Below are 27,161 nucleotides of genomic sequence, written 5' to 3'. Positions count from 1 at the left end.
CTGCTGCTAGATACTGGAAATTATATTTCGCTTTAATTGGCTTTAAAAAGTCAGGGTGGCATAGCGGTTAACGTTGGACTAGCAGTGGAAAGAGCTGGATTCAAATCTCCAGTCATTAAAGTGACTCTGGGCAAGTCACTATCTTTCAGCCTATTTTACACAGGGTTGATATGAGGATAAAAAGGGGGCAGAGACTGTGTGCTATGCTTGAACGTCTTGGAGGGCAAATGAGAATATACATTTAAGAAGTGAAATAATTAATAAAATGGTTGACATTTAAGCTTTTAGAACATAAGTCTAAATGTTGCAGCTTTACGTCGTAAAGTATCCCGGGGAAGAGCAGTCTTGAAAGCTTAGAAATACGTTAAATAAGTACATTAAAAGCTGCCTCCCACCAGGTACAACAGTGACCAAGCTCCTATACACTGTGGCTATATAGTGTACATCTATGCCCTGAATTTATGTGATGATTGCACTTCCCCACACTTATTAGAATGCAGATGCTGTGCTACCAGTGTGGTTGCTTATTGTCCATTGTGCGACGCAAACAGTAACAAAGCTTCAGTTCAGGCTGTCTGCAATCGGAGGGAATCAAGTGGTCAGTTGAAGGCCCTGACAAACTGTTAAGCACTGGTCAAGAACAAACTGGTGCATATTCAACAAGAAATCTGCTGGTGCAACTGTGACATGAATACAGCCATTGTGCAACAGCCAAAAAAACTGAAGTGCACACATAAGGAGACTTATGCATCTGCACAGTACAATAGGATTCTGGCTGACTGATCCATCTAGTGCCAAATGGCTTTACCAAGGTCTCTAGCACCTGTTGCCTGCACAGCCTTTCAAGGGAGATGCTAAGGATTGAACCAGTGACTTCTTGCAAGACAAGCAGGCGCTTTACCACTGGGCTTATTCCAAAGTTCTCAGGTTCTCTGGTTCACAGCAAGTTTAGAGCAAGACAAGAATGGTATTCTGCAAGCAAAGTAAGATTTTTTTGATACTCCATTGTGAAGTAGGAAAGTAGTGACCATCAACACAACAATCAATGGTTTCCCAAAAACACTATGGCTTTTAAATAGATGTAAAGAAAACTTGGAGGACCTCTTTTAGTCCAAGGGCCAAATTTAATGTCAGAGAAACAACGGCAGTCATGTTCCAGTGATGGGTGAGGGCAAAGGGAAAGGGATAGGACAAAAACCCCAAAAAACCAACCCAGCACCCTTTAGCTTACAGCTTTTATTGCCAGCAACTAAGTCATAGGAAAAGCATTTCAAACTTTTAAAGTTGAGGGAGCTGTAAAGATGAGGGACCTGTATTAAAGCTGGGAAACCATCACCTGGTGGCAACATGGGGAAAGAAAGCATAGCCGCCTCTGGAAGCAGTAGCCTAAAAGTTTCTTTTTTGTTTTGGCGCTTGTTTAAAACACATGCCCGTATATACTTGACTATAAGTCGACCTCATGTATAAGTCGAGGGCAAATTTTGGGGCCAAAATTATGGGTTTTGATATAACCCATGGATAAGTCGAGGATAAAATTTAGAGGCATGTAGCAAAGGATCTAAAAGATGAAGCAAAGCAAAAAATGTCAAAGAACTTAGAAAAGTCCAGCAGACATAACTCTTTGTGCTTACTCTTAAAGCTGGATGGATGGGAGAGTAAAGTGGGTCAGTGTTTCACATATTATACTCTTGCTTTTCAGCAGGAGATGGTTCCTTCTTTGAAGTAAGAGTTAAGATACAATACTTACATTGACCCATAGATAAATTGACTCAGGTTTTTGGGGTCAATTTTTTGACCTAAATTTCTAGACTTATACATGAGTATATACAGTACTATTTACTATGTAGGCATGTACACATTTCTGTTATGAACCACAGGATTATAGAATCTTAGCAGTGTCAGAGTCTCAAGAACCAGCTAAATCAACCCCCTGACATACACAACCCACATTTACCTTATACTACAGCACTCCTGACAGAGGGCCATCCAACTTCTGTTTCAAGACCTCCAAAGATGGAAAGTCCATCGTCCTCCAAGGCAGCTCTTGTTATTGTTGTGTGCCTTCAAGTCACCTCCAACTTATGGTGACCTAGTGTGACCCTATCACTGGGCTTTCTTTGCAGGTTTCTTCAGAGGGAGGGTTGCCATTGCCATCCTCTGAGGCTGAGTACATGTGACAACCCAAGGTCACCCAGTGGGTTTGATGGCCAAACTGGCATTCAAACCCTGGTCTCTAGAGTTTGATGCTCAAACCTTACACCACACTGGCTCAACTCTTATAGCTTTTAAAAAGGTCTTCCTAATGGTTAGGTGGAATCTCTTCTCTTGTAATTTGAATACATTGGCTTGTGTCCTAAGTGCTGGAGCAGCAGAGAAGAATTCTCATTCCATATTCTACTTGTTTTTCCCCCCCATGACTTTGAAATTTTTTCCTAATCTTTGTCACAGGATAGAGTTGGATCCGTGTTTAAATGGAGGAGAATGTGCACGCCTGGCATCTGCCCACCACTGCTGGTTTAGATGTCTTGAGTATTTCAGGGCAGCAAATCAAGCTACAAAACAGCCAGCAATGAGAGGGGGGCAGTGCGTTGGCATCGGCCTCTTTGCCAGGAGATGTTTGCCCTAACTCTCTAGGCAAAATCACTGATCTGTAGCCCACTCCTGGGTTTGGTTGTGGGAACACCAGATCTCCAGCTGCTGTGGGCTGGCATGACAGTTAAACCCATTTAAAACAGCAGAGATAACCTCAGGCAAATCCTCTCATGTTTCTGGAAATAGGAGCTTTTATCTTCTCTCTCTCTCTCTCTGAGAAACAGGGAGTGTGCGTTATAGCAAATGTTTAAGACTGATTACTGTGAGGAATTCCAGCTGCCACATGACTGGTAAGATAAAGGGCTATTTCTTGTCTGGCTGCAATGTAAATCAGGCATACCTCAGGCCTGGAATGCTGAATTCGATTAAGAGGACAGTAAAATTCTGATTGCTTCTTTTTAAGCATGCATCAAAACCTTTCTTCTCAAATAGCCCCATGCAGTAAGTGGCATCTTCAACAGCTCCCTCGCGCCGAAAAGCAAAATACACTTTCTTGTGCCAGAGTGCCACTTCTTTCAGAAAGGGTAATCTAACCAATTCAGTTTCTTAACATATTTTTCATTTTAAAATTTCATTTTAAAAATAAAAGGTATTTCCTATACAACAAAGGCTCGGGGTGCATAACCTTATAAAAAAACTATCTCCTGTGTAAATTAGTTCCTGTTTTCATCTTTTGGAGCATCGTTGCTGTTGTTGTGTGCCCTCAAGTCATTTCCGACATATGGCGACCCTTGCCACGGGGTTTTTGCAGCAATATTGGTTCAGAGGGGGTTTGCCATTGCCTTCCCCTGAGAGAATGTGACTTGCTTAAGGTCATTCAGTGGGTTTCTATGGCTGAGTCAAGATTCAAACCCTGATCTCCAGAGTCCTAGTCCAGCATTCAATCCACTATGCCATACTGGCTGGCATCCTCTACCTAAAATTTAACTGACTGGGCAAAGGCTTCAAGTAGGGTTCAATTCCTTTCCCAGGATCTGTAAGAATTAAATCTTAGAACAGAGAATGGATGTATCATCTCCGGTAAGGCACCGCCAAGTAGTGTGCCATTCACACATTGCAACTGCTGATGTATATTCTGATTGGTAAATAGTAGGAAATTATGTTTTCTGCCTAGCCTCACTTTAACCAAAACAGCAAAACAATATGTAGCGTACACTGGGGGCAGGGTGCCTAGTTCAACAGTGGAGTGCAAGCTTTGAATAGGTCCCATATTCAGTGTCCACCGTTCCCCATTAACAAGAATAAGAGTGCAAGTGAGGAGAAAGACACTCCCGTGTCTGAGAACCTAACTAGATGAACTAGATGCACCATACAAGTACTCCGATTTGGCAGAAAACAGTTTCCCACATTCAGTTCTGCTCATGCGGCATCCAAACATGGATGTGCCAAAGTCTTGAGGGAAAACCCCAATCGCCAGCCTTGGTTAGAGGACAGTAGCATCAGGAAGAGATGCTGCCTGAAGAAAAGGGAGGAAGAGAGATCAACTGCACAGGGACTGAAAAATGTCAGTGGGTACCTGGCACCTGCTCCCAAGCGGACCTGGTGCCAAGGACCTGACTGTCCAGAAAGTGTCTGCCTCCTTGAGAGCCCCAAGAAGTGGCTCGCTGCTTTTGCCAGCAACCCCAGCGACATCCCTTACCCTGGGAGCATAGGAAAGCGCCCAGCCTTGGGTCGCTGGTTCACTGGCTGTAGTGCCTCACTATTATTATTATTTTGCACACTCCTTTCCACATCAGGCACCATTCCTCTCCACACCAGTCAACAGAATTTAGCCTCTCTGTGTCAGTGATCTAGCCATACGATTTTTAGAAAATGGATCCTCATCGCTCATTCAGAGTTACAGTGGCTTCTGAAAGGGCTCCTGACCATGTCAGAACCATTTGAGTGGAAAGTGACAGATTTGCAAGATTTGCTGCAGGCTTTGTGAACAACTCGGAGGGCTGCTGAGCTAGCAGCATGTTCAGGCAGCATTCAAGTGGACCAAGTCGAAGGAAACAAGATGGAAACGCTGAGAAGAAGCTAACTTCTTTTTCAAAAGGGGGAATCAAGTCTGTCTCTTCTGTGTGCTTATTTGTTTTGCATTCATCTGGAATTTGTTTTTATACCATGGAGACTAGTATCTTTTCCTGAAAGAGCCACATTCTAACATGATCTGGTGCAGATCATATTGGGAAAATAAAAAGAGAGGCCAGCAGCAGCAAGGCAATTGCACTAGTAGGACTTGCCCTCCCAACCTCGAAAATTTGTCCTCAACTATCCCATATAGCTGAAAAAGTCTTCACTGTGGGAGAAGGGATTTTGCCAGCAGTGAATGCATCACACAATATGATATCCAGGGGAATAGTGCATTATACACACAACATAGTGCCAACATCATCCTATGGCACTCAAATACCAAGATGAAACATTAGATCACCCCACACCCCTGTTTTGAGTATAGTGAGACGAAGGCAAGGATACAAACTGTATTATATATAAAAAACAATCTGATGTCATTTTCCAAGAAGTAGCTGTGTTAGTCTCCTGGGGGGGAGGAGAAATGTACTAGCATCTTTAACTACCTGGTTTTTACTTTAGCATGAGCTTTCACGGATGTAAACCCACTTCTTCAGATGCAGTACAGAGTGGTACTCAGCATTTTCCCCCTGATGGTTAATAATATGATTTTAAATACTACACTACACTACACTACACTACACTATATATATAAAATATCCATCCATCCATCCATCCAAAAAACAAAGAGAAATAATGTGGGGGGGGGGGGGGAGGAGGAGGAATGGGTGACAAGTCAAAGCTAATACTCCAAATATTTTTCTCTGAACTACCACAGAACCTATTGGAGCTATACAATGAACTAAAAGAGGTATATCCAAGAGTTGAGGGAAAGTCTGAATTCCCCCTGCTGATTTAAATAATAATAATAATAATAATAATAATAATAATAGCAGCAGCAGCAGCGGCGGCAGCTTATCTACTGCTTTTTAGCCCTCATGGTTCCCAAAGGAGTGAACTAACCTGACAGTGTTCTACTCACTTTATTATTATAGAATCATAGAGTTGGAAGAGACCGCAAGAGCCATCCAGTCCAACCCCATTCTGCCATGCAGGAACTATCAATCAAAGTATCCCCGACAGATGGCCATCCAGCCTCTGCTTAAACACCTCCTAGGAAGGAGACTCCACTACACTCCGAGGGAGTGTGCTCCACTGTCGAACAGCCCTTACCCTCAGGAAGTTCCTCCTAATGTTGAGCTGGAATTTCTTTTCCTGGAGCTTGCATCCATTGCTCCAGGTCCTAGTCTCTGGAGCAGCAGAAAACAACCTTGCTCCCTCCTCAATATGACAGCCCTTCAAATATTTAAACAAGGCTATCATATCACCTCTTAACCTTCTCTTCTCCATGTGCCCTATGTGCCCTGAAAACCTCTATCTGAAAAAGGACCATGTTAAGATTTGAAAATTAGCAAACCATCTCATTGATTTCACTACATTCCTCTCTTGTGTCAATGTCAGTGTCTACATTCATTCATGCTAAGAGGGAGGACAGATCAGCTGGATTCCAAACAGTATCAAGAATGCCCGCAGGAACTTTCAGTACATTGGTGGGAGAGGTGTCAGAGCTCTATTTCTACTTTCTGGACTTACCTGTCAAGTTTTCTATGCTAACAAGGCAAGCAATGGAAGGAAACTGGGTGATGGGCAGATGCATAAAAGAGAAATCTTTATGAAACAACCACAGACAAAGCAACAAGACCAGACTGAGATGGAGCTGGCCATGGGCAATTTCACAAGCATCTTTCATAACATGGGCCTTGCCCAGGGCCGTGGCATTTTTTCATCCTGAGGTTCTCAAAATAACCTACTCCCACAGTGGGCTCAGAAAAGGCAATGCTTTATGCAGAGTACGGATCCTGTAAGAAATGCAGTTCCCTTACAGAAGGTCCCAGATTCAAGACCAGGTAGGGATGGAAAAGAACAACCGAGAGCCTCTGCCAGACAGTATAGGCAGTACTGAGCCAGATTAACCAACGGATTGATTTGGCATAAAGTAACGTCCTCTTGTTCCATAAAAAAATCTTGAATAAAGAAATAAGAAAATGATCCTTATGCAGCCCAAACAACACTATCCATAGACATGAGAAAGACACCAGGTAACCTACTTCGTAGTGGATCTCAGTAGATCTGGAAACTTGACTGACTGTTGGGAGGAGGAGAAACAATGCAATGGAGTAGAAAGGAGGACTCAGTGCAATTTTTGTTTTTGTTGCAAGTTTTCACTTGTCTATAGTTTTTCCGTGGGTTTTTCGGGCTATGTGGCCATGTTCTAGCAGAGTTTCTTTCTGAAGTTTCACCAGCATCTGTGGCTGGCATCTTCAGAGAATGCTTTGCAAAATAAGGACTCAGCAAATGCAAATGGGAAACCATTCAGAGTCAGGGGTTTTCCCAGCAGATAATGATCACCAATTAGCAGACATTAATCCTCTTTTGCATTAGCCTCCCAGCCTGAGGCCAGCCATTAATACAGAACAATACACATGGACATCACTCCTGCACTCACAGTATATATACAACCAACTTTTTCCAGGCAAAGCATTCTCTGAAGATGCCAGCCACAGATGCTGGCGAAACGTCAGAAAGAAACTCTGCTAGAACATGGCCACAAAGCCCAAAAAACCCACAAAAAACTATGGATGCCGGCCATGAAAGCCTTCGACTTTTCACTTGTCTAACCATTCAAGTGGTCAGCAGATCAAAGTGTCATCAGTTCAGTCTACATCATTCCAACTGGCCTAATATTTCCTTTTCAAATTACTGAAAAAAATTACCAAGCCCATTAATCCTACAAATAATTGACCTGAAATATATTTTGCCTAGTTAGTTTGTTTTTTTAAACAGGTATAAAAACAGTGCTCCAAGTCTCCATTCAATTTGGTTTCACCCTGAAATAAGAGTAAGAAACAAGCATGCAGCTCAAAGGGAAAAGATGCATCTGGACATTAATCCATCTTTTAAAGCGGAAACAAACAAGTCACGGGACATGCATGAGAGAAGTGTGGATTAGAAAAAAATAGCAAAACCCAATATGCTTACCTGTTCCTGTTCCAGTTGGATCGCCCCCTTGGATCTGCAGAATCAAAATATACATTTAATGTGGAAGGATAAAAAAAGAGGAAAGAACCCTCCCTCGCTTCAAAATGATATGTTTTGAGGGCCACAAGAAGAGACTTATTACTGCTTATTTCCAGCTTCTTTTATCACTGGACTGGATAATGAATTAGTCATCTAGTCATATTTAGAGGTTATTATAATAAGAGTTGCATTGGTCATACTGGGGAGGTTGGCATGGTGCAGCAGAGGTGCTGGCGTGATCTGAATGTGAATAACTGCTTAGCGACAATTCCTGCTGTGCGGTCTTGCTGAATTTATTTCCTCTCCAAATAACCCCCTTCATAGGGTCTACAGGTAGATCAAGCCACAGCTGAAAGGAGAATGTATGTTTTGGATGAAAAATGTTTCAGGTTTTGCCTCGTCACTTCAAGGATCTGTAGCTGTTGACCAGAAAGAGCCTGGCTGTCTGCCGCTTTGAACAACTGCTGCCAGTCAGAGCAGACCCCACTGGTAGCTACACTGGCTCCACCAGCTTGAGCTCCATGCATCTGGCATGGGGCAGTGGCTATACTTATGTCCTTCATGTGACTGTGTATTTTGAAGCACAGGGCTCCAAAAATACAGCCGGCGCCTTGTTTCAGCCTTTGCCAATCATGGAGGACAAGTCTCCACATATACCCTGTTTCCCTGAAAATAAAGACATAACCATAAATAGGCCATAGCATGATTTCTAAGCATTTGCACAATATAAGCCATACCCCAGAAATAAGACATAGTGATAGGCCCGGCACGGAACGGAAGAGGGCAGGAAGGGAGCGGAAAGATTGGGGCCAATGGTTCTAATGGAAATGGAGTCGCAAGAAATTCAGGATGGAATTCTGGGTTTGGAGAGCTATGACTATATTCCAGAAGACGACAACTTAACTATATTTGAACAAATGTAGATTGTTGTACCATACTTAATAAAAATAAGACACCCCCTGAAAATAAGCCATAGTGTGTTTTCTTGAGGAAAAATAAATATAAGATGGTGTCTTATTTTCGGGGAAACACGGTAGCTTTGGAACGCCACTTTTTATGTGGATGAGCCCCCACAAACATAGCCAGCCCCCCCGTTTAGACGTAGGTCAGAAGGACAGAGGTGAACGAGTGCAGGGACTAGCGGACATGGCAACAATGAGGGGCAATCTTGACCCTATTCTGTGTACTATCGAAGCATTCCTAAGGTAATCCTGGATACTTCTCCACTGCAAATTTCTTATAAAAACTGTATGGAAAAGCCCCTTAGATCAGGATAGGGAAATTTTGGCTCTCTAGATGGTTTGATCTACAGCTTCCATAACCCATGCTGACTGAGCGCTATTAGAACATGAAGTCGAAAATATCCGGAGGGCCAAAGATTGCCCATGCCTGCCTCCAATAACGCAGTTCAGAGGGTCATATCACTCATCTAACCCATGCTTGCAATGAGACAAATGAAGAGGCCTTAAAAACATGGCAGTGACATGATTCTTGACTGCTGAGTGCTTGGAAATGGGTGATGACAGCCTGGTGTATATACAACATGGGTTGCTAGGCAGTGAGTTATTGCTCTTATTCTGGAAGGGCAATTAGGTTCCTCCAGGAATAGTCTCTATTAGTTTATGTGTGTTGCTTTGGTTTGTGTATGTCACATATTCTGGTCCAAAGGAGATCAAAGCCACCACCAAGCACCATAAATTAAGTTCTCCTGACACAGTTTGGAGATGAAATACTCACCCCCCCGATCCCTATACCCTTCATACTCACCACAAAATTACGAATTGATCTGTGAAAAATGGTCCCGTCGTAGTAATTTTTCTTGCATAGCTTGATGAAGTTTTCACAGGTTTTAGGGGTCTGAAAAACAAAGAAAAAAACACCAGCCATTTGTAAATAAATCCACACAGTGCTAGTTTGGCGCCCACTATGCCCACAAAGTAAGATGGTTACTTAGGATTGGTACGCAAAGTGATCTTATTACACCTTTGAGACTAACTGTGAGGAAGAGGTTCTAGCATCAACTTTCATAGACTTGGTCTAACCTCTCAGATCCATGCAGTGAACAGGTGCCCAGGAAGGATGACAGAATTGGGGGCATACTTATCAAATTTGCAGATGACACCAAATTAGGAGGAATAGGTAACATCCCAGAGGACAGGATCAAAATTCAAAATGACCTGAATAGACTAGAAAGCTGGGCCAAAGTTAACAAAATGAACTTCAACAGGGAGAAATGTAAGGTACTGCACTTAGGGCAGAAAAATGAAATGCACAGATATAGGATGGGAGACACCTGACTTAAGGAGACTTATACGTGTGAAAGGGATCTAGGAGTCCAAATAGACCACAAGTTGAACATGAGTCAACAGTGTGATGCAGTAGCTAACAAGGCCAATGCGATTTTAGGTTGCATCAATAAAAGTATAGTGTCTAGATCAAGGGAGGTAATAGTGCCATTCTATTCTGCTCTAGTCAGGCCCCACCTGGAATACTGTGTCCAGTTCTGGGCACCACAGTTCAAAAAGGATGTTAAGAAGCTGGAGCTTGTCCAAAGGAGGGTGACTAAAATAGTGAAGGGTCTGGAAACCATGCCCTATGAGGAATGCCTTAGGGAGCTGGGTATGTTTAGCCAGGAAAAGAGAAGGTTAAGAGGTGATATATGTTTAAATATTTGAAGGGATATCATATTGAGGAGGGAACAAGGTTGTTTTCTGCTGCTCCCTAACCCTAAGAACAGGGCCTGGAACAATGGATGCAAGCTCTAGGAAAAGAGATTCCATCTAAGCATTACGAGGAACTTCCTGAGAGTAAGGGCTGTTCGACAGTGGAACACACTCCTTCCTCCAAGTGTAGTGGAGTCTCCTTCCCTGGAGGTCTTCAAACAGAGGCTGGATGGCCATCTGTCGGGGATGCTTTGATTTAGATTTCCTGCATGGCAGAAGGGGGTTGGACTGGATGGCCTTTGTGGCCTCTTCCAACTCCACGATTCTATGATCTTTAAATCAGATTGTATGAAGAGCCATAGAAATGCACAACTTGTGGCTATGAGGCTTGGTTAATCTAATTTAATATGCATAAATATTACATACAGTACCTGCACCTGGGCATCAACAAGACTGTCAGTTTTCCCCAAACACCTCTGCAAACATGTCTCTGTTCCTCCCCTCAACTTCTTTTATCATCATCATCATCATCATCATCATCATCATCATCATCATCATCATCATCGCAACTGTATTTTTAGAGAGACTTAACCATGGCCCAACTGCATGGAAAATGAAATCATAGTAAATTCCCAGGAGGAATGAAATTGCCCTATTGATTACAATGGGACTTGGGAATGACTAACTTCCTCAGGATTTGGGCCATTTTGCTTAAGTCATGGCAAGGTCAGCCGAAGACATGTGACTGTGTGAGGAAAAGCCATTAATGGTGCCTCGGATGTCCTTTTCACCAGTCAAAGCGCACAAGATTTGAGATGAAAAAGAATCCTACAGGGTTCAAGATCCTTGCCAAAATGATGCATGTTGCACCTATCAAATCTGTTAAAACACATGGTGTCTCTGAATCTTACATCTTTTAGAGGCTTGTGGTATACTATGGAGAAATAAAATGCACACACTCGTGCAGATATTTTAAAAATGCAAATTCCTACAGGTGTATATGGTTGAAGTTACATTCTATGGAAAAACATGTTTCAGTCAATGGGGAAAAGATACACATGGGGAGAAATGATTGCATACATTACAGAAAATATACAAATGGATACATGCAGAAAATGCATACATGCAGAATAAAGAAAATCCTGCTAACAAATACAAGCAAAGGGTGGAATGGGATAGCAAACAGGTTTTGGAGGAACCCATTGAAACCAAGGTGGAGAATTGTTCACATCTTTACAAAATGAAGGCCAGTCAAGTTATTGGGGGGAATCCCACAAGTGCTTCTCCACCCCCGTGACACTACAAATATAGTACCATAATAATAAATTAAAGAACCAACAATTTCCTTTTGTGATATCCAAAACCAGGAGCTTAAGGCTGCTGTCTCACTCTATTCAATGGCAAGCCTGGCTCAAAAATTGTATAGTAGGAACAGAAGAAGAGACAAAACCAACATACTTGCTTTTTACATTTATGAACCAGAGAATAAACAGATTTGAGCAAACGTCGGTGCGCAGCGGAGAGCAATAGAATAAGTTCTTTGGAGACGCTGCTGGGACAACAAACAGTGCTTACTTTTCTACTGGCTTTAAATAAAGAAAATTAAAATGAGCTTGAAGCCAAAGTGCTGGAATAAACAACCACCTTATTTCAGAGTCTGTAAACCAGATAACCACTTTACAGAACATTTCTACTTTGAAAACATCTTGTTGGCTGCAGCTTGGTAAACAAGGCCAAACGTTCCCCCCCCCCACCTTCCGAAAACTCTCTACGGAGCGGTTTTTCCTGTATAAGCCATCAGCCCATTCCCAATGTCATTGTGTGCATCATACAAGGCGCACAACGCTCTGGCAAGTAAGCGGTTTCCTTAGCAACATTACTGGAATAGCGTACAGTAAAAACCAGTCGAAGATTATTTGCTCTATCAGAAAGAGAAGCCAATTTCATCCTTCACGCAGAGGAAGGAATGACATTTCATTTCCAGGAAAAAAACCGAACAAAAAAACCCCTGAGTCTTGGAATTTCAGTTTTACTTTCACCCCCTGCCCCCATTAAAATTAAAAACTAAAGCAGCTCCTAATTTTTTTTTAATGCTCTCAATCAGATTTTGTATTGTGAAGTCAAAGGCTTTCATGGCCGGCATTCATAGTTTTTTGTGAGGTTTTTGGGCTCTGTGGCCATGTTCTAGAAGAGTTTCTTCCTGACGTTTCGCCAGCATCTGTGGCTGGCATCTTCATTCTCTGAAGATGCCAGCCACAGATGCAGGTGAAACCTCAGGAATAAACTCTTCTAGAACATCGCCACAGAGCCCAAAAACCCCACAAAAAACTAATTCTCATGTGGTCCACCGGGGCACTAGTCTTTGACGAAAAAATGGATGAATGGACACTCCTTACTATTGCCTGCTGATCCCAAATTCTGGACGATGGGCAATCGCTTTGTACTGGGACAGACTATCCATTTTGCCCAGTTGCTTTCCAGGATCTCTTGATCCTTTTTAATAGTGAAGCCAGAAATGAAAGCTGGGACTTTTGGCAGGCGAAGTATGAACTCCACCACTGAGCTCTGGGCCCATCCAAAACTTGGAAAATGAGCTTTTGGGGTTACAATAAGCAGATGCCCCCAAACAGAAGAACTACTGCCACACTGGCTGGGGGATTCAAAGAGATGTGATCAAAAAAAGTAACTTTTCCAAGCTTTCAGACCTTACTCCAACTACAGAGCACTTACAGAAAGACCAGTTATTCGGTATTTCTCACTCACCCAGTCCAGATCAATGATGTTTTCAGCATATAAGTTAAACAAGGAGAGTGTGATAGGATGCACCCCATTTAAGAATATTTAGTTTAGGAGCCTATTTAAGAATAGGTTGTCCCAAGATAATACATTGATGGGAAACCTGCTCTTGCCTTGTTGTTGTTAATTGTTGTCAAGTCAGCTTCGTCTTACAACCATCCTATGAATGGAAAACTTCATATCTAAAGAGTATATCTAAAGAGTCAAATAATTGATCTGGACTGGGTGAGTGAGAAAAACCAATAATGCTAGGAAAGGTGGAGGGTAGAAGAAAGAGAGGAAGACCACAGTTCAGATCCATAGACTTATTCAGGGAGCTTATGGGCAAGGGTTTGCAGGATCTGGGCAAGGCAGTGGAGGACAGGGATTCTTGGAGATGTCTCATCCACCGGGTCGCCTTGAGTCAGAACCGACTCAAAGGCAGCTAACAACAACAAATTCTTAAATTACTAGCATTTCTTTGCACCTTTCTATAAACAAAGCAATCTCTTAACTTCCACATGCTGATATTTAAATTCCAGATCCCTTCATCATTGACCAGACCCTTCCTCCAACTGGAGCATCTTTCTCTTCTCCTTCTGGAAAAGGAAAGAGAAAGAATTCTGGGCCTTACACTCAAGTCTCCACAGGAGCATAATAAAAGTGGCACAATTGTAAAATGATAAAATCGCCTCAACAATGTATGCCATTTTAGGTGCGTCCTCATTTGTGTACAGAACAAGAACTACCTCCGTGTAAACAGAATGGCAACAACGCAGAGCATGACCTGGATGAGAACCCTTCTCCATGATGTGCTCACTTGTTCCTACATGGAATGCTTTGAAAGGCAACATGGGAAGCATTAAAAAGAGCACCCCCGCCTGCAATTCAGAGTGATATGGTCAATCCTTGCTCACTCCAGACCTCTATCATCTCACTGCTGCATGTGTAGATTAAGTCTGTCTCAGCAACCTCCAGAGGCCAGAAGAAACAGTTTTGCACAATGCTACAGTATCCCTAACACCTCACATCAGATCTCTGTGATGGATTTTAAACTGCTTTTGGAATCAACCTTGACCGAAAAGCGGAGTATGTATGCATGCATAAATAAACTGTCAAGTTTTCCTTGCTGCCAAGAGGATAGGACTCCAGCCAGACAAAATCCAGATATGTGCCAACTCAACTGATTTGAGCATTTTCACAGCAGCCGACTGATTTGTCTGCCTTTCTCCAGCCCTGCTGCTTTTTTAAATTAGTTGCTGGGGCTTTCAGATGCAAAATATGTGCCAGCAGTTCAGTCATGAGATTGAAATCTCAGTTATCTCTCTGAGCCTTTGGGCACTGCCTCTCTCTGCTCTCATTCCAGCTCTGTGCAAGGACTATTTTCAATCAATTCTGCCCAATACAGGCTGCTGCAGATGCCAGTTGTCACACGTGGACAGATGTTGCAAAATCTTCAGCTATCAAATGGAGGGTGGGGGTAGGCTTTTAGCAGTACCCAGGCATTGTAATCCCACTGTAAAATACACAGGCATGGCCGTGGTTAACCCCAAAAGTACTTTCAAGCTCTGTAACTATCCCACCTCCATAACAGAACAAACCTTACTCCTTTCAAGCATCTTTTAAAAGGCTGGCAATTTGTACACATTTTCAAATTGTATGCATGTACCATGTTCTAGTGCACATCTGAAATCTGCCCCTTCCCTGATCCACACTTATTAAGAATGTCTATTTTATTGGATATGCCTAATAATCCACAGCTCTTTATTACTGTGAACCATTTGAAATACATCCACTGTGGGCACTGTGGACTAAAAGAATTCTATAGCTCAGAAGTAACTCATGACAAACATGTTTCGTGTAAGTAAGGTATGACCATGGGGGGACACAGACGGGCGGCTCCATCTCGCCTGTCTTTGCCCCTCGTTGGTACCGTGCCAGCCACATGGCGTAGCACCAACGTGCTCCCTAAAAAGGAGACACTCTAGGCGGCTTCTTTTTAGGGGCGTCATAATGGTGCTCATGCGCCATGATGACAATGCTTCTGGCAAGCGCCATTTGGGCACTCAGACAGCTATGCGCCAGCCATAATGGTACGCTCCGTGTGGATGGGGGTGCGACAATATGGCGCACGGGCAACCCTACCGAGCCCTAATTTCGGCCCCAGACCGGCATAAAGCGCCAGTCTGTACAGGGCCTAAGTCACATTATAACTGTAATGCAACTTCAGACCTTGTACATAACAGAAAACAAAGGTGCTTTTCAAAAGTGCAAGTATAATGGCAACTGATAGCTGTGGGGGGTCTCCTCCCTTGGAATTGGAATTGTAGCTCTTTGTTTTAAAAAGCAACTTTCAAAGGTCTGAGTAAAGTCTGCCGGACCTTTCTGTTGCACTGTGATTCTTCATTTTCTCGCTCTTTCCATAGAGGCTTGCCTGGCCCTTATTCCCTCATCCTATCCCATTTTGACACCAGGTGAAGACTGTTCTGCTTGCCCAGAAATTGAGGTTTTAATGAAGTTGTAATGCTGGAATTCTCTCCCTACTCTTGCTCCGAAGGTGGTAACAAATGTGTAGCTTCAGGCAACTGGAAATGATGATGAAGGTTGGCAAATTAATATGGCAGTGGATCATCAACTACAAAAAGCAACCTATAAGTTGGGAGATGAAGGAGGAGTCCCTGGAATCAATGGAGGGCTCTCTCTGAATTGAAATTTATTCCAACAACCAGACAATACTTTCTTTCCTTATGATTTTATTATTAGCATTGTTGCATTATCTTATATAGCATTGCCTCGGTGTATATAAAAATAAACTAAGGTCAATAAAACGCACCAGACAAGCAACAGCTCCCAGGAAAATGCATTCTCCCTAATCGATTTTGATGCTTTCTTTATACAGTACCTCACAGAATTATTCACCCCTTCTCCTTAGGCTTTTTCACATTTCATTGTTACAGTCTAGAATTGGAATGGATTTAATTGGCGTTGTTACCACTTGATGTACACAAGCTATCCGACACTGTGAAGGTATGAAGTGTTTTCACTGTGGCACAAAAGTTTAAGTAAATGAAGAAAACAAAAAAAGGGGTGCTATCCGTTTCAATTTCAGTTTGAAATGTGGAAAAGTCTAAGTGGCTGAATACCTTTGCAAGGCACTCTGTTCCAGGTGTGCTTCACTCAAATATAAAATGGTGTTACCTTTTTTAACGTCTTCCCTGCCAGACTACACAGGTGCCTGGTAGGAAGGCGTAAACGTAAGTCTAATGAACAAATGAAGCAAAAAGCTCTGCGACATCCAAATTTTGACATGACCAAACATGACTCTGCTTTGGTCAGGCCCCACCTGGAATATTGTGTCCAGTTCTGGGCACCACAATTCAAAAAGGACATTGAGAAACTGGAGCATATCCAAAGGAGGGTGACTAAAATGGTGAAGGGTCTAGAAACCATGTCCTATGAGGAACGACTTAGGGAGCTGGGGATGTTTAGCCTGGAGAAAAGAAGGTTAACAGGTGATACGATAGCCCTGTTTAAATATTTGAAGGGATGTCATATTGAGGAGGGGGCAAGCTTGTTTTCTGCTGCTCCAGAGAACAGGACCCGAACAATGGATGCAAGCTGCAGCAAGAGATTCCACCTCAACATTAGGAGGAACTTCCTGACAGTAAGGGCTGTTTGACAGTGGAACACACTCGCTCAGAGTGTGGTGGAGTCTCCTTCTTTGGTGGTCTTTGAGCAGAGGCTGGATGGCCATCTGTCGGGGATGCTTTGATTGAGATTTCCTGCATGGCAGGGGGGTTGGACTGGATGGCCCTTGTGGTCTCTTCCAACTCTACGATTCTATGATTCTATGAAGGATGGACACTTAAGGAGATGATCCAGAAAGGCGTTAACACAGTTTTGACACTGGAAATAGTTCAAGCTCCATGTGAATGCTCTTAATCCTATTAAGCTGTCTGTTAGCCATAGACCACTACTTTTCCCCAGCACCAACTGGTGGACTTTATGCTTCTAATAAAAAAACAGAGATCCTGAAAGCATGGAATCTTCCTTATGAGGGCAAGAGATTTGGCCTGGAAACACAGGATCTGTTTCAAGGGGCTCCTGGCAGACAAGGTCTAGCTGAGGTTCATAGCTGGATCTTGGGCTCATCACCTCCATGGCTTGCACTCCTGATCTTCTTGACCCATCTGGTTCTCCTTGCCTGTATTGTCCTGGCTTCTAGTCAGAATCAGAGTCACAACAGCCATTTGACTAACACATGTGTCTTAACTCAGAGGTTCTCAACCTTTGATCCTCCAGCTGTTTTGGACTTCAGCACCCAGAAGCCTTTGCCAGCATAGCCAATGCTGAGGGTATCTGGGAGATGAAGTCAAAAACATCTGGAGGACCAGAGGTTGAGAACCGCTGGTCTAACTGGATCATGACTCAAGTATAAAACCATCACAGAAATGATTTTTGGGTGTCGGCAGGTACAGCATAATAAAAGAGTAGTCTTACACCAGAACAAGGTGCACTGAAACCATTTTTCCATATCTCTGGGTTATGTCCTTCATAAAGTCATACTGTGCTGCCACATCACAGCATCAAAGTGACCCCAGGCTCCTAAAAAGAGAAAGCATCCCCAGCTTCTACCAAGCTGCTAAGACTTCCGACTATGGTCCCAGTGTCTGCCATCCCCAAAGATCAGACCAACTGAGAACAGACAGACTCCACACCAAAACCAGCCTCTGAGCTGGGCACAGAAACTATGAACACAAAGATGGCATGGAACAGTTACGATCTACATCACTGGAAGAACTTCCCTCTCTGATGAAACTAACCCATGAATTATGCCTGCTTTACCACTCCTCTTTCTGTGCTTCCTCATTCTTTTGAAAGGACAGCTTTCAACAATATCTTTGCTCAAGAAAAGTTCACAAGCACATGGCAGCAAAGGTTATTTACAATCTGACCAGATTTCATACCAAATAAATAATTAAGGGCAGAAGCAGATGGCACAAGGTCCATATCTGAGTGAGTCTAGGGGTGGGCATGAGCTTCCAATTTCACAGGCTCTCAAGAACGTGCAAAGTCTCCTTCAAGAGGTCAGTGACAGAAAGGTACGATGAACATGCACCCTACTGGAAAGGACACCCAGGAAACTGAAATGCAACATTCCAAGGACAGAAACAATGTAGACCAAAGAAACCACACTTGGAATGTTATACATCATGACATTCAGCCAAATAAATGGTTCAAAACAGTCTGTTCATTTTTGAGCCTGCTCCAAATAACAACTTCCTTGGTGTTCCAAGGCTTTCTTCCTTCAATATCAGCGTTATCCAATTAATACAGAGTAAAACAAAGTTGGCATTCAACATTTGATCAAAGTTCCCAAGAACCACCCCAGCACAGCACAATCCTGAAATGTTCATACCATCCCACTGCCTCCTTGCCAACTCATAATGAAGTAAACCAATGCCACACACACCACCTGTTCCTCACTTCCATTTGGGACAAAGACACACAAAGAGGTGGCTACTGAAAGTATTTTAATCCAACTTTCTGCTCCCATTCCTCTCTCCCCAAGGAGATCATGCAGTGAGCGACATACCTGCTATTCTGCTACCAAACTATGAACCACACAGTGGCTCCCAACCGTTGGTCCTCCATCTGTTTTGGACCTCAGATCCCAGAAGCCCCAGCCAACTTGACCAATAGTAAGGAATTGTGGGAGCTGAAATCCAAAAATCTGGAGGACTCAAGACTGGGAACCACTGAACTATAACAAGGATGAGGGATGTGTGGCATTCCAGATATTGTTGGACTACAACACCCAGTATGCCTTACTACTCGCTATGCTGAATACATGTTTTCCAGACCAGGAATACAAGCTCTTTCAGTTGCTGTTTTCTGTTCTGATCAAAGCTTGGAAAGGTTATGTGTTTGAACTACTGCTCCCAGAATCCTTCAGCCAACATGGCCACTGGCCAGGCTGGTGGGGAATTCTGGAAGCTATAGTCCAAAAAGCAAGTTTTGAGGCTCTGGCTGTATTATATAGTTCCATCACACTATTACAAACATTTGTTTCTATTTAATTTTTATCGAGATTTTTAAACTCAATAACAAACAAAGGTGGGTAAGATTCTCGTGTAGGACCAACTATTCCTCTGTTTTATTGTCCCTTTGGGTTCTCACTGCAGCTAAGATTCGTGGCATGCACTGATTCACATACTGGGCATTATGGCCTCAATCCTGTTGTTCATCCCAACTAGAGTAGACCCATTGAATCAATAGGATTCACTGACATGTCTATTCTAGTTGGGGCTAACCAACAGAATCCCACTCAATAGTTCAGGGGCGGAAATTTTGTGGCCCAGGTGTTGTTGAGCCAGCATTATTCATTACTTATCAATGGCTACTCCGGCTAGGGCTGCTGGGAGTCACAGCCAAACACCATCTAGAGGGACATATAGTTCCTACCCTGCTATAAATACATATATACTTGGACATACATTATTGTGACATATGAACCCACAATAGCACAACCCATCTCTTTGCCATTCATTACTATAAGGTAAAAGTTCCAAACCAGGGAACATCATGGCACTGGGAACAAAACTTTCTTCTCATCATTGAAATGCTCTATGGACCAGCTATGGACTCTGAAAAAATAAAGTAGTAGCACCAGTTCAGGCTTTAGCCAGAGAGTTAAGAAGATAAAAAGATTGTTGTTGGATCAGACCAGGCCTGTCTAGTCCAACAAGCTGTCCACACAGTAAGCAAATGATAACTACTGCCTCAAGTGAGACATTATTATTATTTTACATTGTCACAGTGCATACCATGTCACAGTGCAACTCAAGATTGAGATCTCCCTTGTTGGTGTGCAGCCGAACATAGCCTTTCTTCTTCACATATTGGTAGCGTACCACGTCGTCATCAATGGCAGCTAATTACAAAAGAAAACAGGGAAATTAGTATCCATTAGATCTGTATTGTTTGTTTGATGCTCAGTAAAGATTAACACTTTCCTCCTCTTAGGAATCTAACAGCATAAGTCCCACCATGTTGGATCAGACCAAAGATTTATCTAATGTAGAATTCTGTACCCACAATGGTCAGCCAAATGCCGCAAGAGAAAGACCTCAAACAGAACAATAGCTCTTCTCAGCTACTCTTCCCCAGCAAATGATATTGAGAGGTTTATCAGTTCTGAAAAGAACATAAAAAGAACTGTGCTTCATCATATAAAAGGCTTATGCTGGGAGTGGGGAAATCTTTAGACCTGCCAGATGATGTGAGATGCTCCTCTCACAATGCCTTATTAAGGACCATGCTGGAATGCTTATAGACCAAAACACCTAGAAGGCTAAAGGCTCCCCACCTTGGCCTATCCACTCCAGCATTTTGTCTGCACAGTGGCCAACTAGTAGTTCATGGAAAGCTGACAAACTGGATGCAAGCGCAACAACTCCTATTTGCAAACTCATACGGGGTGAATCACAACTCTATAAAAGGTAATTCCGAATTGCTCTTCTGTTACACAGGAGAGCAGGTTTACCAAGAACCATCAACATGGCTTGAATTTGGAAGGACTGAGGTTAATTTTGGTGCTAAACATTCTAACTGTGCACTAAATGACAGGAATTAACTTCAAGCCACACCAGAGCATTACAAGCATATCAAACGGCAGGTTTCCAGTGGTTTTTAACATCTCCTCTTCTACCTAAGAAGTTCTTTCTTCAGCCAGTATTAGCTTAGAGAGGTTAGTCTTTTATTTTTTTGCTAAATGTCTATCCCAGTAAGCTCCAATGGCTCTCTAATTCTCAACGTTAGTATTATAGCAACTATATGAAGATTAAGAGACCGAGGCAAGGTGAACCAGTGATCTTAATAAGGACTTGAACTTGGAATCCCAAGCCATCTGAGACTCTAACCATCATGCTACAACCAGCTAGCTTTTATAAAACTAGTCAGTGGTGGAATTGGGGCAGAATGGGCACTCCTACAGGGTTAGAAAGTAATCAAACCTTTCTCGTCGCATATTGGATCAGAGAGTTGAGGAACCTTTGACCCTCTGCATCTCTGACCCTGTACAACTCCCTACCACTGGGGTCATGGTAGTTGGAGCATATGGGAACTGGAGTGCAAAATATTAGGAGAGTCAAACATTCCCCTATCCCTTTTTAGGGATCTGAGCCTATCTGTGGACTTGAGATGGGCATCATATTGCCTAAGCTGCTGTGAACAGAGTATGATGTTCTCTCCTAGCAGACCCAGTGTGCAAAGGATAGAGGAGTGACACAAGATGCAGTTCTACATTTCATAGGATGCCTAATCTGTGCAGAGCAAACTCCCTTTAGGTCTTTCCCCTCCTACATGTGGATGTTTACAGGGATGTAACACAAAAGAAACAACCAGGGAACTGAACCTTCCTCCCTGCCCCCATAACTGGAATTACCCAGGAGGGAGGTTAAATGCGTGAATAAAGCCAATCGTGACAGAAACCAAGCTGGGAGGTCAAGGGCTAGACAATGAACTCCAGCTTGGCCATGATTCATGATGGTGGGCCTCTGAGATCATAAGAGCCCCAAGGGAACTGTTGCCCAGTCTTGCCTCCTAGATGTTCGCTACCCCCCTACACACTGTCTTTGTACCAGCAGCCAAACACCCTTTCATGCAAGGCACACACATGGCAACTGATTCATAGGAGAAAAAGGGGTTTTTAACCCATGGATGCGTCATGCATCACTCTTTAAAACTGATGTACTTTAAAACTGTTTTTGATTCAGCTACATTGCAGTATTATTACTTCTCTGACTATTTCAACATTATCCCTTTTTGTATTTTCAACTGTACCTTTTTAGGTCACCTTGTGATCCATCGTGAGACCCAGTTTTGGGAGAAAGGCGGGATAGAAATCAAATAAATAATTGAAATTTATTTTGTAACTGAAGGAAACGAGGCAGCCTTAAATGACCCTACCTGCTTCATGCATCGTTTCGGGTGCCATGGCAGTAGATGTGAAGGAGGCGCTCACTCTGCCTGTAGAGTAGTGTGCCTATTGAACAACAGCAAAGGGATTGTATATATTATATGCCACAACTTTTAAACAAACAGCCTTACCAGCTGCAGAGGGGGGAAAATTGTATAAAACAAGGGAACAGATAAACTAGAAGAGGAGTCTGGCCAATGTCTCAGTATTCAAGGTTTTACAGAGAGAATAACCTTCTATTAATCAATTGGGATGCATTCCAGCTTATGGAATGTTGCATATCACTCTTCTGTACCAAACAATCCTTGTCCCCCTCCGTCTTTTAGATCTGCTCTGTTTATAAATCTGTAAACTTCACTCACTGCATTCAGCTTATCCACTTTCTTCTTCTCTGGCCCCCTCATTGTCGCGGCCAGCATTTCGTCCCCTTTGAATTCCTTATAAAGTTCTGATAGCGTTTCTCGGGTCTCAGCGTTGGCATTCTTCAGGTAATAGGAGGGGTCTGATTTTGCTTTCTCCTCATCTGCAACATATTTAACATTCATGTTTTGAAAATGGGATTTCATTACACAACCAACACTTGCATTTCCCTTATCTCACAATTCCTCTTAAAGTAAAAGATACTGTTGCCTGCCCCCTCAACTCTCCTAAACAAGCAAGGAGGTCGTGAAAATATATTGGGTGTGGGAGGCAAAGAAGGGGTGAAGTATATTTGGAACAGGGAAATTTATGGCTGATTTCTGATATCATGCTCCACCAGGGCTCAGCCATGTGCTGCCTGTCAAACTACAACTCCCAGCGTCTGTCATCAGTGGTTGGGCTGGCTAGAGCCGATAAGATGGAGCTCCAAAAGAGCTGGAGGAGCATACTTTGTTTGGCCTCCTCCTGGGCATATGAGTTCTCCACATACCCTTCTTCTTTGCCCACAGCTGAGAGCAGCAGAACATCAGCTTCTGCTTTGGGTGCATGACAATTTGTCATGCCTGGATTGTTGTGTCTGCACAACATGGTTAACTATCTGGTGTTAATGTCCAAATGTAACATACATGTTGATTAATAAAGCCTTCAAAACCAATTTTGATTGTATTCCAATTCTAAATATATTTCACCACAAATAACCAGAAACTATTTCAATTCAAACTGACACCTGTAGTTTTATTTTAACCACGGGTATTCAACCAAAGAGTGGGGAGAATTTTTTTCCCCAGTGCAACTTTTCAGCGCAATTTAAAAAACACAAAACACAACACCACATGCTGGTGAATTAATGCTGCAGCTGTAAAATATTTTAGAAAGCAGGTGCCAGTGCACAACTCTGATAACCGACAAAACTCGTAACTACTCCCAAATTCCTTTCTGTTTACCCTTTATATTTCCTCCATCTCTAGGAGGACATCTGCATTTTTCACAAGGCCCTGAAGTGACAATGAGATCAAATTTAAATGCCTTTTCTAGGTGTCACACTCCCTGAAAAATAAAGTACTGTATGATGGATATAAACTGGGGAAAGTGTTTTCTCGGGTGTGGTGCCCTTGCAGGAGATGCTTGTGCAGTGACTTCCCTATCCCTTTTTTGGTATTCAGCCAAGCCCTTTTTATTGCTCTCTCCCAAGGCTTTTAAACTCTGGCTGCATCTGCATTGCAAGACTAATCTAGTTTGACACCACTTTAATTACCAAGGCTCCATCTTATGGAATCCTGGGATTTGGAGTTTGTTGTGGAGCATGAGATCTCTGACAGAGAAGACTGAAAACTACAAATCCCAGGATTCCATAGCACCAAACCATGGCATTTAAAGTGGTGTCATACAGGATTACTTCTGCAGTACAGATGCAGCCTCTGTGAATTTTTTAATCCACTCAACTTGAGCTCAACTATTTAGCTATCTATTCTACCTTACTTTACAATTTTATTCCTTGTTGTTTGTAACTGTAATTTTTAAATTTGCTGTAATTGCATGTGAAATGTTTCATGGTTATAAGTCACCCAGTGGACACTGTTACAGGGTGGCATACAAACCCTATACATTAAATAATTAACAAGAATAGAATAGAATACAATTGAGGGAAAACAAAATGGTGATAGTTGATTTAACTTTCTAAGGCTGCATCTGCACTGCAGAATTAATGCAGTTTGACATCGCTTTAACTGCCACAGCTCAATGTTACAGAATTCTGAGATTTGTAGTTTGGTGAGATATTTAGCCTTCTATGTCAGAGAGCTATGGTGCCACAACAAACTACAAATCCCAAGATTCCATATGATGGAGTCATGACACATAAAGTGGTGCCAGACTGCATTATTTCTGTAGTGCAGATGGAGTCCTAGAGAGCACTGGTATAGGAATGAGTCCACTAAAGGGCACTATACCCAGCACTCTCTCCAGTTCCAAGCAAGTTGGCAATTGCTTCACTTGCTGTTCAATTGCCTTTGATTTCACATTTACTTTGGCCATCTCAAGATCACTCTTACCTGGATCTGTCACTTTCAAGTTGTTCTTAACATGGAAAAAACTGGAGACATTAAATTTGTCCAAGTTGGTCGGATCCTTTAAAAAAACAAGGATGTAAACATTAGCCACCCTGACATCCGACGTCAGCCCTCTTGATGCACTTTTGGGTTTTTTCCTTGATAACCCTTATTCACTTCACACCAGCACAACATTTTTTTGAGTGGGATGTGAACTTGAGGCAATGGAGCTCCAAAATAATTTTCGTGATTTTAATAATTTGGAGGGGTGGGAATCTAATGCAGTTCTGTAGGAAGAGCATAAAATTGCCCGAAGTCCAAAAGTAACACTGGAACAACTGTTTAATACGGCGATATGCATGCAAATTATGTAACTCCAGCTGAATGCAGCATTGTGTCTTTAGATAAGAAACCGTCCAATATTCCATCACCACCAAGTCACTAGAGAGAGCCAATTGCGCTGTCTCTCATTAAATGACATAATTATGTCTTTCATTCAGCCCTGAAATTGTTTGCTTTCACTGGTGAATAAATCTTTGGTTTTATGGCTGGCAGTAAAACCAAGAGACATTTACGAAGTCAAGCAGGGCGAACCTGCATCCAAATGACAACCCACTGGCTTACTCAGCCCCCCTCCCTGCTTTCGACACCATTTTAATTATTTTTCTTTGTTCCTCCTGCATCTGCAAGAAGGGGGGAAGCAGCCTTTTCCACAAAGAGAAAATTGCTTTTCACAAACTGGCTGTTAAGTGTGCAAAGATGATTCCCAAACTGTTCAGAAAACGGTTGCATGTTTTATGCATCCCACAGGCTTGGAGAAGAGTTGCTGTAGATGCCACCTCATCTCGAGATGGTGGGATGAGGTCAAAAATGGCAGCCAAAAACATTCCCCTCCCTGCTTTTGAAATCGGTTATCTCAAATAAGTGACAGAATTCCGAGACATAACTGTGTTAATCTGGATCACCATGCAAGGGGATCTTAGAGCACCTCAGATTAACTGAAAGAGGTTGGTAGCATTAGCTTTCATAAACTAAGGACCTGATAGACAGGCCAAAATAAAGCTGCTTTGGGTCACTTTGGAGGTATGCTCTTTAAATGACACATGCATCTTAAGAGGTCAGAAGTTGCACCAAAGCTGCACTGCAGTCCTTAGGACTGGAGCATGGCCTTGGAGTGACTTCTGGCCTCTTAGGACGCATGCATCATTTAAACAGCATACCTCCAAAGTGACCCGAAGCAGCTTTATTTTGGCCTGTATGTTAGGGCCCTAAGTCAGATTCATGGAGTGAAGTGCCTACAAAGAGAGACTTCAGACAATATCCGTTCCTGGACACTTCACTCCATTCATCTGATGAAGTAGACTTGAAGGCTAAGACTGCTCCTTAAGGGGTGGCCTACAGCACCAGATCTGCCGCAGTCCTGATCTGACCTTTCTGTGGCGCAAAAAGCAGCTCCTTTCTGTGCCATGGAAAGGGTACCATAGCTGCCGGCGCCATGGCTTTTCTGTGCTCCTTTGGTGCCGCGTCATCAGGACGCAGCACCTCAGGAGAGCTGTGATGCTGCCCACTGTGTGGTGGGGTATGTGGCATCACGCCAGCATAGGGGCAGAGTTGGGGCATGCATCATGCGGCCGCCACACCCCCGCTCCACCCCGATGCTGGCCTTTATGGTCGGTCTGTCAAGGCCCTCCGTCTACAAAAGTTTATGTTACCAACCTCTTTTTCACAGGGCAGGCTAGGCTCATGGACCAGGGGGTGGTGACGTGTGGCTGAGGTGGAAGAAGACCCCCATTTTGAGGCCCACTCAGGGGAATCCCCTCACTTCAACAGTCCCAAAAGAAGATCTCACCCCTAGAACTTCTTCGCTACTCTAACGGCATTGGAAGACAACTGGCAGGGCAGTGAAGGGATAGGAAGCTTTGTCTGGCCTCTTACCTGGAGACAAAGCTTCCTGTCCCTTCACTGCCCTGCCAGTTGTCTTCCAATGCCATTCTATTAGTGGCTTTTATGATCAACCTGCCCCCCCCCCCACCCTTGCATCTCCCCTCCTGGTATCTCCGTGTTGCTGAGCAACCAGATGTCACAGGGGGCCCCAGCTATAACATCAGTTCTGGGTACCATGGCAGCTGGCTATTGCACCGCACCGTGGCCTCTGCATCAACCAGGAGGACGGAGGCCACATCGGCTCACATCTGTCTTGTTAGTCACAGTGGAAATGTGGAGGTTAAACAACATCAAAAAGAGAAGAACTTGGTGCTTTCATACAACTCCTCAGAAAAGATGTTAAGGATAAACACCTTACATAAGCTTTCATCATTATCCTCAAGATTATGAACAGAAATTGCACATAATTTCAGCTTTTTGTGCGCATGTGCGCAGACAGGAATGGGATGGCAGAATTTTTACGGAGAAAAATTTGGGGCTATTCAGGCCTGGATTTGTCTCCCCCTCTTCCCCACAGTACAGCATGCACTGCAGTAGATTTACCACTGGAAAACTTGTCTCTACCTGAGGATTACATTCTTTCAACCAGAGGAAACATTTGCTATT

At 43.1% G+C, this 27,161-nt stretch overlaps 1 protein-coding gene across 1 annotated transcript in view; it reads right to left on the bottom strand.

Annotated features, from left to right (window-relative positions):
* Positions 1-27,161, bottom strand: part of PPIL2 (peptidylprolyl isomerase like 2) — a 71,885-nt gene that overhangs the window by 17,879 nt on the left and 26,845 nt on the right. Inside the window, exons 9-14 of the mRNA XM_089489931.1 lie at positions 24,615-24,690; positions 22,506-22,666; positions 22,134-22,209; positions 19,991-20,097; positions 9,493-9,582; positions 7,687-7,720 (exon numbers count right to left, since the gene is read on the bottom strand). Of these exons, the coding sequence (XP_089346057.1) occupies positions 7,687-7,720; positions 9,493-9,582; positions 19,991-20,097; positions 22,134-22,209; positions 22,506-22,666; positions 24,615-24,690 (544 nt within the window). The remainder of the gene's footprint in view (positions 1-7,686; positions 7,721-9,492; positions 9,583-19,990; positions 20,098-22,133; positions 22,210-22,505; positions 22,667-24,614; positions 24,691-27,161) is intronic.

The sequence above is a fragment of the Sceloporus occidentalis genome, unplaced genomic scaffold, assembly GCF_023333645.1.
Source record: "Sceloporus occidentalis isolate IW3139 unplaced genomic scaffold, rSceOcc1.0.p SCAF_41, whole genome shotgun sequence".
NCBI lineage: Eukaryota > Metazoa > Chordata > Lepidosauria > Squamata > Phrynosomatidae > Sceloporus > Sceloporus occidentalis.
Note: the sequence above shows the minus strand (reverse complement) of the source record. Positions and strands in the feature narration are given on the sequence as shown.